This window comes from Tachyglossus aculeatus, chromosome 20 (assembly GCF_015852505.1).
Source record: "Tachyglossus aculeatus isolate mTacAcu1 chromosome 20, mTacAcu1.pri, whole genome shotgun sequence".
NCBI classification, from domain to species: Eukaryota; Metazoa; Chordata; class Mammalia; order Monotremata; family Tachyglossidae; genus Tachyglossus; species Tachyglossus aculeatus.
In genome coordinates, this window is record NC_052085.1 from 11,839,618 (window position 1) to 11,853,096 (window position 13,479).

The 13,479-nt window shown below is 38.7% G+C and overlaps 1 protein-coding gene across 2 annotated transcripts in view; it reads left to right on the top strand.

The window, feature by feature from the left end:
- MYO16 (myosin XVI) overlaps positions 1-13,479 on the top strand; it is a 212,923-nt gene that overhangs the window by 42,620 nt on the left and 156,824 nt on the right. For both annotated transcript variants that reach the window (XM_038762138.1, XM_038762139.1), the window contains exons 8-10: positions 4,256-4,331; positions 5,699-5,852; positions 10,107-10,257. In XM_038762138.1, coding sequence (XP_038618066.1) covers positions 4,256-4,331; positions 5,699-5,852; positions 10,107-10,257 — 381 coding nt within the window. The remainder of the gene's footprint in view (positions 1-4,255; positions 4,332-5,698; positions 5,853-10,106; positions 10,258-13,479) is intronic.

Consider the following 13,479-nt stretch of genomic DNA (forward strand, 5'->3'; position numbering starts at 1 on the left):
GACTGTTTTGAAATCACTTCATCCCGATGCCTGTGAAAATGAAATGACCAGGCCCTACCATTCATCTACCCTAGTTCCTTCAGCACAAAAGCAATAGAAGCCACACTTTGAAGACTACTTAGGAAATACTATTTCCATGCATATTTCCATATGTTCTATTTAAATTAGTTCCTCGAGAGGAAAAAAAAAACCCGCCTCTGAGGTTATCCATTAAGTGTGCTTTCTAAACATTGTAAAACGGTGCTTGAAAATGTTAGTGATTTATGATGCGGTCGTCATGCTCTGGGTAATCAGGAGGCATGTCCAAATTACTTATTCAGGGAAAGAGCCAACAGTCTCTTCCTTCTCACATAGCTGAGTCCATGTCTTTGAGCTAAAGCTTAGTAAAGGAGAGAGGGCCAAGGAGGCAAAAGGGAAAACAGAACCAGGCACTGCGGACCTTAATTGTGGCAACACAACAAGGGACAACTTCTTGTTGAGAACATCGTGGCCAGAATTGTGAGCCCTCCACTGTTTGTGTCAACCATAAACGTACTCTTGGGCGAACTTCACCATTAATTGTGTCTACATTAAATATGAAGGGCACCTGTGTATATATTCGTCCCGGGCAGGGAATGCGTCAGTTTATTGTTGTATCGTACTCTCTCAAGTGCTTAGTGCCCAATTTAATGCTCAATAAATACAATTGAACAAATGAATAAATATATTCTAATAATTGATCCCCAGAGATTTAGCAATGAAGGTACTTCATTTTGCCATGATGGCTCTTTCCTGGTCTCTTCAACAATGCGAATCCCCTGGAATTCAATATATTTCAAGTCTACATCTCATTGGCTTCTAATTTCAAAATGCCTCAGATGTGTTAATATATCTCAGAATAATCTTCCTATTACTGCTTTTCTCCCTCACTTTTCTTTAATCCCCTTTCCCCTTTGATATGTCAATCAATGATATTTAGTGCTTACTGTGTGCGTAGCATTGTACTGAGCACTTGAGTTTAGGGAATAAAAAGACAGGGAGAAATAATGCATAGGTCCCCCTGTAATCTCTTTGCCCGCCTCATTAACACAGGAATAATCTACTTCTTAAACACAAAGTGAATTTGGTAACTCTGAGAGTGGTATTAATGAAAGATTGTAAATCATGCCTCAATTATATTGTCTAGAAAATCTTATTAGGTGGCAAGAAAGATTTTGCCAAGCACTTAACCAACAGGGCAGCTTTCAAACTTCTATTTTGTAGTATTTTGCAAAAAAAACCTTTACTTGGATTATCAATTTACAGGCACGTGAGATTTAGAGCTACATCTGAGCAATTTATTTGAGCAAATGTGTTCCTTTTTTTTGAAAACGCTGCTTTATGAGCGCTAATATTTTAGGAAGAAAATACAGCTTGTTAGGGACTTTCAAGAGAGACATGGTTAAAGATGACTAGCCCCCAAATATAAATGATGTTGTAAATAAAATAGTTTGTCATGTATAGAAGGATTTATTATCAGTGTTTGCGGGAGGAGGTGTATAAATTTTAAAAAGGTTCCTAAACACCCTGCTTTCTAAAATTTGAGTCAGTCCCTTGTGCCTGTGGTATACAAGTGCAAGTTGAATTAAGTGACATTAACAATAAATACATTGTGGTTTACTTCTCTTTTATGAACTGTAAATAACAAAAACCTCTAAGATGTTTATTGCCACTGGCAACATAGAAAAGGAAGTATACTGGGAGTCATAAAATAACTAGAGTCTACGTGCATGTAGCTAACTTACATTGGCCTCACAGTCTAACTTGAAGGAAGAACGGGTATTTAATCCCCATTTTACAGATGAGGAATCTGAGGCATAGAGAAGCCGAGTGCCTTGCCCAAGGTAACACAGCAGGCAGTTGGCAAAGTCAGGATTAGAACCCATGTCCTCTGATTTCCAGGCCTGTGTCCTTTTCATCAGGCTACATTGTCCCCATCCCCTCTCCTCTGGAAGGGAAATAGTCTCCAGACCCAAATCTTGAAAGTCCTTTTTTGTCTCCAGCTGCGGATTTGGGCACAAGAGACGCAGCCTAGGAGTGAAAGTATATATAACTAGAATGGGATATCAAGGGTCAGAGTGGTAGCCAGACTTTAAAAAGAACACTTTCCCCTTTTAACTGAATAATTTCTATCACTGTACCAGTTGGTCGAATCTGACAATGAAGTCCGTTTCTCTTCACCTATATAAATAAGACATTTTAATGAATGTAAATGAAGTAGCTTACTGAATGCTAGTGCTTTAGGATTTGATTGAAGTACCCAAAAGTCTTAGTGGGTGGGTGATCAACAAAGCTTGAAGTGAATTTTTTGTTCAGTGCAATTTATTTCCTTGGTAGTATTGTAGTATTTCTTCTACAGAATCAGAATACCTGTAAAACCAGGATATATTTTCTATGGTGTGGTTAATTCCGGCTCCTAGAAATGAAATTTGTTATAACATTTCCTTTTTGCTGAAGGTGAATTTAATCGGGTTGAGTTGAAACTCATTTTTGTTTTATGCTTTTGACAGCAGGGATTTTAACCTCCTGCTTCAAAAGCATGAAACAAAAATGAGTTTAAACTAAACCAGCCAAGCAGCTCCTGTTTAGGAACAGAAGATGCACAGTTATTTAAATTAACTCTGACCTGAATATCTTGTCTTGGTGATGTGCATCAAGGATTTCTGACAGAAACTGCAGTGGAAATAATGACGTTATGGAACTGGAAAAAAAAATCTCTTGGAACTAAAATTCAAAATTCATACTATTTCCCAAACCATCCCAATAATAATAGTTTATTTTTCAAAATGGGAAGCAGCATGGCTTAGCCCTTGGGCCTGGGAATCAGAGGACTTGGGTTCTAATTCCAGCTCTGCCATTTATCTGCTGTGTGACCTTGGGCAAGTCACTTCCCTTCTCTGGCCCTCAGTTTACCTCATCTGTAAAATGGGATTAAGATCATGAACTCCATGTGGACATGGACCGTGTCCAACCTGATCATCTTATCATCACCGTCACTTAGTGCAGTGCAAGGCACATAGGAAGCGCTTAACAAATACCATAGAAAAATAGTAATTTTCAGTCCAATTTTGATTTGCCACTATTGGAAAAAGTCTGGTTGGGTTGTTTGTTAATAAGGTAAAGCAGGGTTGAAATTCCAGCGCAACAAGTTTGAATGATAGTAAGAAATCTCACTGCAGCCAGAGGGGAGAAGGGACGATTACGGTACATCCTGTGATCATCACTGGCTTTTTAGTGGTATTTGTTAAGTGTTTACTTGTTTGCCAGGCACTAAGCCCAAGGATACATACAAGACAGTCAGGTTGGATACAGTCCATGTCTCACAGCCTTAATTCACATTTTACAGATGAGACAACTGAGGCCCAGGGAAGTGAAGTGACTTGCCCAAGGTCACACAGCAGACAAGGGGCAGAGCAAGGATTAGAACCCAGGTCCGCAGACTCCTCAGCCCATGCTCTATCCACTAGGCCATGCTGCTTCTCTAATTGCCTATTATAACAATATAATATTGTGGCCTAATGGAAACTGCCTCGGCCTGGAAGTCAGAAGACCGGGCTTCTATTCTCAGCTCCACCATTTGCTGGCTGTGTGACCTTAGAAACGTCATTTAGTTTCTCTGTGCCATGGTTTCCTCATCTGTGAAATGGAGATTACATTCCTATTTTCCCTTAGGAAATCTCAGACTGTGAACCTTGTGTGGATCTAAGACTGTGTCCAATCTGACTGTTGTGTATCAACCCCAGTGCTTAGAACAGTCCTTGGCACATAGTAAGCACTTAACTAATACAATTATTATGATCAGCACTTAGCAAACACCATTATTATTATTATTATCATCATTATTTACTCACTTGGAATTGTTAAACTCTTCTTCAAGTTGTTTCACCTCTATTTTCCCCCTTACTATGCCAGAATGGAGCCTTTTGTGATCCTTACTGTCGTAAATATTCGTTCGGAATTTTTTGGCTTAAAACTGCAGAAATGAGAATTAAAGAATAGATTTCTTCCAGGCATTGATGGGAGGAGAACTGTTTCCAGAGGAAGAAGCCTAGAATTCATTCATTCAGTCGTATTTGTTGAGCGCTTACTGCGTGCAGAGCACTGTACTAAGCGCTTGGGAAGTACAAGTCGGAATAATCACTCGTCCTTGAAAGAGCATAGTAAAACACCACGTTAGGTGTACTTCTTGTGGTATGTCAAGGTTTCCTAAATCAATGATCCTTTTTTAATATTCTAGACGCACCTTGTGAAACTCCTCCTGATGCATCAGGCAAACCCAAATCTTCTCAACTGTAATGAAGAAAAGCCTTCAGGTGAGTTCCCCACAATGGCACCCAGGCAACATCAGTTGGAAAATTCAGGTGTTCCTGCATTGTGGTGGCACTGGAACCATCAGAACAACAACCCTGTAACAGCCACACATACATGCACTAGCCTGTTGGGTGAAGAAGCCGCGTGGCCTAGCGAATCGAGCCTGGGCCTTGACATGAGAAGGCCCTGGGTTCTGATCCCGGCTCCACCACTTGTCTGCTGTGTATCCGTGGGCAAGCCACTTCACTTCTCTGGGCCTCTGTTACCTCATCTGTAAAATGGGGATTAAGACTGTGAATCCCATGTGGGACAGGGACTGTGTCCAATCCGATTTGCTTGCATCCACCCCAGTGTTTAGTACAGCTCCTGGCACACAGTAAGTGCTTAACAAATACTACAGTTATTATTATTATGAAGGCCTCTGTGATTTTCTCAAATATCGAAAAGAAAAAGGCCCCGTTTTTTTTTTAAGATCCACTGTACTAAGAGGACCCAAGAGAACAGTTTTATTTACAGAGTACTTCTCCTCATCGTGGCAATTTGCCATCCTGCTTTCTAGCCAGCCAGAGAGGATATCGTTTTGCAATGTGCACTGAAATGTTTCCTTTGCAGTCCAGGCATGAAGCTTTTATTTTCTCAAATCTCTTTCAAATTGCAATCGTGCGTAAATGCCTTTCCCAGAGAGAGAGAGAGAGAGAGGGTGATACAGAGCATGTGGACCAAGTGAACACAAGTCCCATGTTCTAGTTTTATCCTTAACTACCACAGCTGGGAATATCCACAAATTAGATCGCAATCAATCAGTGGTGTTTATTGAGCACTTTCTGTATGCAGAGCACTGTGTTTTCTGCTCACTGTAATAATAATAATAATTGTGGTAGTTAAGTGCTTACTATGTGCCAGCATTGTACTAATGCAGTGCACACTACACATTTAAATTCACTGATTTTTTTTCTGCAAGCTCAGTTGCATTCATTTCCAGTTGCATTAATTAATGTATAATTCACATTACAAGGATAATAAAAGAGTACTACTCTCTTTCAAACCTTGTTTTCCATTCAAAATATTTTTATTTGATTTATCTCTCCCCCATTAAACATTATTTTCTTATCTTTTGGCCTTTCACTTGCAATTAAACATATCACAGTTTGGTTCCTTGGAGGACAGGCTGGTTTTTAAGTCACCAGTGGTGTAAATTTACACAGACAACACATGTTTAGAATGTTGCTGCCTTCTATCGTGTCAGGAATTTTACTTCCGGTTTTACCAAACTATTTTTCTTCTTGATCCAATGTGCAATGAGACGTTTGGTTTTAATGGCTTCTTCATTCCCTGTTTTCTGAACGCTTTTGTGTGTGGCAAAATGCAGATATCGCAGCATCAGACTATATCGAGGAAATCCTCCTGAAAGGTGAAATAGTGTGGGAGGAAAGGAGAAAGGAACCTTTATCCATTTCCGCTTTAGTTCAAGAAGAGCCGTACGAAGAGATACTACATGAACACCATGCACCGGCCAATAAACTGTAAGTATGTTCATCCTCGAGGTTATGAATGAAGTCAGTGCTCCCTTTCAATTTTAATCCATTGATCAATGGGATTTTTTGAGTGCTTACTGGGTGTGGAGGACTGTACTTATTTAGTGCTCACTGGGAAGTAGAGCACTGTACAAAGTGTTTGGGGAAAATACACCCGAGTTAGTAGGTGTGATCCCTGCCCAGAAGGAATTTATGGTCTAGAGGGGAAAACAGACATTAAAACACATTACAGATAGGGGAAATAGTAGAATATAAGGACATATAAGTGCTTAAGGGGTACACATTCAAGAGCATAGTTGACGCAGAGGGGAGAATAGAAGAAGAAATGAGGACTTACCCTATTCCCTCTTTTACTCCATTAGATTGTAAGCTCCTTGAACACAGGGAGCGTGTCTACTTACTCTGTTATATTCTCCCAAGAAATGACACAATTGCAGGCCATTTCTCAGAAGGGAAAATCTGTATGCCTAGGATTTCAGAAGCAGCAGCATGCTACCCCAGCATTTAGAACAGTGCTTGGCACAAAATAAATAATAATAATAATAATAATAATAATGATGACATTTATTAAGCGCTTACTATGTGCCAAGCACTGTTCTAAGTGCTGGGGAGGTTACAAGGTGATCAGGTTGTCCCACTGGGGGCTCACAGTCTTCATCCCCATTTTACAGATGAGGGAACTGAGGCATAGAGAAGTGGAGTGACTTGCGCAGAGTCACACAGCTGACAAGTGGAAGAGCTGGGATTTGAACCCATGACCTCTGACTCCAAAGCCCTGGCTCTTTCCACTGAGCCACGCTGCTTTCACTAAATAAGCACTTAAGAAGTATCATAATAATAATTCAGAAGGATTCCTTTTTGTTTGAAACATTAATGTAATTGTCTCTTTAATGGCCAACACTATTTGGGACATTTTGAAATTAGTCTTTAATAGCTTTTCCCATTAAATGTGGTTTTAAAAGGTTTAAAGTCAACATTGACTTTCTTATATTGAATTGACCAAATCTAAATGAATTAGGTTTCTAATAAGTATTTGAAGCATTAATAAATTAATATTTTGCATATGATTGGACTTTCTTCAGTTTTTCTATACAATAGTTTTGGTACATGTTTTGGAATAAGTTTTCTCACGGAACATTCTTTAGGGAGCTCTATGGGAAAACAAATATCTGCTGGGTTTTTTTAGTTAGAAAAAATTCAAATTTAGTATGAAGCAACTAAGCCTTCTTTAGAAAGCAAAGAGCATTCATTTGTCACTGATACAGAATAACAGCTGAAGCTGCCCTATCTTTGTCTGGACATCAGTAATGAAAATGGTGAATGGACAGAGGGGAACAAAAAGAATAATTACAGCTTCAGCAATTTTCAAGGAAAATCAATAGGAAAATCATGTTCCCAACATAATAAAGGAGAACGCCTTTCCAGCAGAGTTCATAAGGGAGAAAAGGAAGCCAAAAGGACTGAAAAATCCCCTACGTTGGGAATCTCTTTTTTTCTTTTCAGTCCAGTTTAAGATTTTGTTTTGGTGAAAGATCACATACTGTAGTAATAATAATAATAATAATTTTGATATTTAAGTGCTACTATGTGCCAGGCACTGTACTAAGAACTGGGGCGGATGCAAGCAAATCAGGTTGGACAGTCTCTGTCCCACGTGGGACTCTGTCTCAGTCCCCATTTTACAGATGAGGGAACTGAGGCACAGAGAAGCGAACTGACATGCCCAAGGTCACACAGCTGACAAGTGGCGGAGCTGGGATTAGAAATCACACACTTCTGACCCCCAGGCCATTGCTGTACGTGATTGTGACTTCAGCAGCCCAATTTAATGCCCCCTAGGCATTATTTCAGTGCCGGAATTGATCTCCCATCAATACAATGGAAACAGATAATTTGATCTTCTTTGTGTTCTGCATAATTGAAGAACGGGCTTACCTGACGTTGTTTTGTTGGGTTGCTGAGTAGAAAGTGTGCAATTGAGAAATTATTAGGATTTATTGACCACATCCTTTTGAATGGGATCTGTTTTGTTACTTGTCCTGCTACTTCTATGTGTATACATTATTTGTTTAAATGTATGCATCAGTAAAGAACTTCCAGAATCATCCAACAGAAGTAAAAACTTGTGGATTTTAGAATCTAATCTTAGAATATCACTAAGTAATTTAAGAGCATTTAGTATCTGTGTGTATATACACACACTCATAAACATGCATTTATAGAGAGAATCCTATACATATGTATATATGAAACTTATGTACACATCTGTTTAGCTCTTCGTCATATTCAAAACTAACGTTCCTGATGATCGAGTCTTATCTACACCCTTTGAAAGCAACCAATCCCATCACAAGAACTTCGTTTTGAGTTTGATGAGGCAGGCATTGTCTTAGACATCTGTTCTAACCTACACCCCATAACACAATTTTGAAGCCTTGTGACTTAGTTGACTCACCACGCTTTCCAGTCCAGCTGGAACAAGTCTGAATTTTTGTCAGTTGTTAGGAAATTGTAGTGAAAGGAGCAAAGGTATCAGAATTTGGATTTTCTTGGCTATAACGGTTGGCCTGTTTGCAATCACTTCCAGGAGCTAGCCTGCCTATCATTCACAATTTCAGCATGCAAGGGTAAAGTAATTGCAATAGCAGAGTAAAATGGTTAGAGTATTGCCAAGTAAATTGTGTAGTACTGCTAAGTAAATGTACCATGCATGCTACTTAGTTCACATCCTGTCCATTGTGCATCTAAAAGTTCCATCTTTCGAAAATAAAAAGCCGAGGGTTTTATTTTAGATGTGATCTGGAAAAGGAGGTATAGCCATCACCAGAGAAGTTATGGATTGACATTTCGTATCTCTAAATTCTGAGAATTGCCTTACTGATTTTTACTGCCATATTATCGATGTATAAATATCATATTTATATTCAAGGGTATTTCTTACTTTCCGAGTAATATGTGGCGCAAAAATATATTTGGGTATTCAATCACTCCAGTTAAACTAGTGGGCTGTGAAAACAACCATGTGTATCTATTTCACTCAGTTGAATGTAGATGCGTCTCCACTGGTGCATGTCAATATAATACTTACAGAAACAACATTCCTAGTGGATTGTTCTAATAAAGTGCTTTAGTAGTACGTTAAATAGTTTTATTATTTTTGTTCTCCTTTGGCAAACTAGATTTTTCTGAAGGATAATGCTTTCTGGCACAAAGCCTATTTAAAAGACCAAGAAATTGAATACATTTCTGTCTCGAGTTGAGCTGGGTGTAAATAATTCAATCTATCCTTTCTTAAGCAATAGATAACTCAAATCCATATCATTTTTTATGATATTGCTTCTTGTTGTCTACTACATCTTAACAGAAACTTAAATGTGGTATGTATATTTGATAACCCACCAAGAGTACCTTTTAATGGAATTGAATAATTTTGCTTTCATTGAATTTTAATTTATGATCACCCTTGAAAGTACTGCTCAGATTCATTATGCATGGTAATTTCACCTTTTAAGTTGTATAGTGACTTGCATACCGATCACACTCAAATATAAACAAGAAGTAGTGAACAAGAAGCAGAACGAGAAGGAGTGTGGTTCAGTGGAAAGAGCACGGTCCAGAGGTCATGGGTTCAAATCCCGGCTCCATCACTTGTCAGCTGTGTGACTTCGGGCAAGTCACTTAACTTCTCTGTCCCTCAGTTACCTCATCTGTAAAATGGGGATTTAGACTGTGAGCCCCCCGTGGGACAATCTGATCACCTAGTAACCTCCCCAGCACTTAGAACAGTGCTTTGCACACAGTAAGCCCTTAATAAATGCCATCATCATTATTATTATTATTAACTATTCCGTACAAGCTCCCACGATTTTTCAAAAAGTAATAAAATCGAATTTTCAATTCCTGTACTTTACCAAGAACCCCGCGTAACTAGTAGTGACCATGATAAAGAAGTCATTATTAGTTCCCCCTCTTAGATTTTCTCCTATATTTAGAAGAACGGTATCGTAGCCAAATAAGGTTTGCATTCTACAACATTGCTTCAATCAAACCATCAATTAATGGTATTTATCAAGCGCTTACTGTATGCCGAGAACTGTACTAAGCGCTTCGGAGAGTACAGTATAACAGAGTTGGTGGACAGACTCTCAAGTGCTTCACAAATCCATTAAAAAATAAGAATTTAGATTCCTGGCCATTACTAAAGGATAGCTAATCAGGTTATTGATTTTTCTCCTGTTGTAGCAGTCTCATGGCCTTACCAATTGCCAAGAAAGATAGTTTGCTGGAGAAAGACACCATGTTCAAAGATTCAGCAAAAGGCTTGTGCAAGCAACAATCTCAAGACAGCCCCTTCAAGCATGACATCACCAATGACACAAGCAACACTGAACAGGTAATAAGATTGGTTGGGTTGTTGGGCTAGACATTTTAGATGATGGGAAAAAGCACATATTCATGTCAAATGAAGGCAACTTTCAGTTGAATGGCTTGAGCAGGGTTTCTTTAGAAGCACCTTTCACCATTTAGGCATTTGAAAGAGTTTATTCTTCCCTATTTCTCTAATGGCGAGTTGAATTTAGCAGGCTGAATTGCCAACATCACATAATTGGATGGATTTTATTTGAGAAGGATCCAGACATGACTCTTTAGTTCTTCTCTCCTTGCATCATGGCAAGATGCATTTTTCCATTATCCCTTGATTATAACACACACCCCCAACCTCACAAAAGAAGTGTCTTATTCATTAACATGGTTGCGATTAGTTATTACCCTCTTGAGAAATGTCCTATCCCAGACCTAACCTTCGGCCTAACTCCTTTCCATTGATGGAAAACTATGCTCGACTGTGTTCAGTGCATACTTGTTCATGCCATTGCCTTAACAAAGTAGTTCACCTCTTGTTTTGAAAACATCAGGACTTTGCAAGCTTTAAGGAAAGATTTTAATCAAATAAACCTGAGGGTATGTCATCGTTTAAAAAGGTCAATTCCTTTTCAAAAGTATGTGTTGTGCCCTTTGAGCAGCAACTGTAGGAAGCTTTTAACCGAAACAGTGAAGCACAAGGCTAGAGAAGCAGCGTGGTCGTGGAAAGACCACCGGACAGGATGTCAGAAGATGTGCGTTCTAATTCCGGCTCCACTACATGTCTGCTGTGTGACCTTGAGCAAGTCACTTAACTTCTCGGTGCCTCAGTTACCCCATCTGTAAAATGGGGATTTAGACTGTGAGCCCCATGTGGAATATGGACAACATGCTTATCTTGTATCTACCCCAGAATTTAGAACAGTGCCTGGCACGTAGTAAGGGCTTAACAGGTACCATAGAAAGCAAAACAAAAACAAAGCAAAAAAAACCCATTTTCACCCCAGATGAAGTCAAATGCAGACATGCAAGTCTTCTCCTTTCTCAGTAGGCTAATTTGGTGTGATAAAGAGAAGATCCCTTTAAATCATTTTCTCCCCATTATACTGGCACTTGCCTCTCCTATTATCTTGGTCCTTTAGCTCACTAGGCTGCTAAGCTACTTGAAACAATGAATGAGTACATTAAGCTTCATTTTCCTTACTCCTATTCAATATTAAGAACTATGAAATGGTTCAAGGCACAATATCTGTACATCTGTGAATTACAGTTGATTTTTTTCCTGTTGTTACTGTTTTGAAATTATTGCCGTTTATCGTACATTGCTGAAAATTTGCCCTCAGTAATATTTCCGTGATTGAATCCATAAACAGCTGGAAAGGCCATTTATGTATATTTGATTGGAAAATTCTAATTACAAGCAGTTTTTTCCAGGTTAATTGTTCCCAATTAAGTTTTTGGTTTGTTGTTGTTTTTTTCCCACAGCATCAAAGTGCTGAAACTCACCTTGGATGAGTCTATAATATGTTGGGTTTGTAGATGTTTTTAAAATGGATAAAGTGATTTTTCACTAAGAGAAAAGGAAGCTGTGAACATAAGACAATTACATGTAAATAACTTTTAGCATGATTTTTATTTTATAAATGCTCCTAGGTGGTGTTCCACACTCTGCGGGAAACAATTATGTTCTGTTTAATGTTTTATTAAGGTATGAAACGCCATTATTCAGGCTTCATATTCATCTATTATTAATTCAGATTAGCACAATACTTCACATAATGTGTCATGGATATCATTCATTCATAGGCAATATAGCATGAAGATGAAACTTTCTCTAGGGAAGTGTAGGATTGGAAGCATACATTTTTAATAAGAAGGTGATAAAATGGGCTGTTTTCATGTGGGTTTTGGAAAATGGTATTGTTTAGACTTAGATACATCCTTGGTTTTAAAATTAAAAGTCCCAGTAACCACACACTATTTTTCTCTTAGAAACTCTGAGGATTGATGTTTAATTTATAAAGCGTATAAAGCTACATCAGCACACTAGTCGGTCAGTCGTACTTACTGAGTGCTTACTTTGTGCAGAGCACTGTACTAAGCACTTGGGAGAGTACACCTATAACAATAAATGGACGCATTCCCTGCCCACAACAAGTTTACAGCCCAGAGGGGGAGACAGATATTAATACAAATAAATAAATGATTGATATGATCGATGATAAATAAATAAATGATAGATAGTACTGTGGGGCTGGGAGGGGGATGAATAAAGGAAGCAAGTCTGGGCAAAGCAGAAGGGAGTGGGAGAAGAGGAAAAGAGGTTTTAGTCAGGGAAGGCCTCTTGGAGACTCAGTAAATACCATTTATTGATTGATTACTCTCCCAAGCACTTTGCTGTGCACACGGTAAGCCCTCAAATAATACCGGTGATTGATTGATTTTGATTGACTGCTGCTACTACTATTACTACTACTACCACCACCACTTCTTTTCCCACGTCTATTTTAGCTATATTTCCTTGAAGTTTTTGTAATTGGGTTTTTCCCTTTTTCAGAATTCACCCTAATGTAATGCCAGGTTCAGATGCAGGTCTTTGAGCCATGAGTTCAAAAGCATTTTTGAAATTTAGCTGTGTACAAATCCTTGAGTGAGAGAAGGGAAGAAGTATTTGAAGGAGTAAAGCGTTGTCTTTACTTCCCAGCTCTTAAGTACTACTACTACTACTAATAATAATAATAATGGCATTTATTAAGCACTTACTATGTGCAAAGCACTGTTCTATGTGCTGGGGAGGTTACAAGGTGATCATGTTGTCCCACGGGGGGCTCACAATCTTAATCCCCATTTTACAGATGAGGTAATTGAGGCACAGAGAAGTTAAGTGACTTGCCCAGAGTCACTCAGCTGACAATTGGTGGAGCTGGGATTTGAACCCATGACCTCTGACTTAGTGCTTAGTACAGGGTTCTATGTAGAGTAAGCGCTCAATAAATACCGTTGATTGATTAAATTATGTTTGTTTTTTTTGCAAACACCTAGATCCTAATTTTGACACCGCCACTCTGAATGCATTGATCAATGTGGTCTAGAACTAAACTGTCCTTTTTCTATGTAAAATTGGGCTTCCTTTCCACTGAGTTGTTTCTCAACTACCTCTGTGAAAAGAAGAACAGCTCTGTTGACATATATATATATATATATATATATATATATATACAGAGAGAGAGAGAGAGAGCTGTGTATCCGGGGT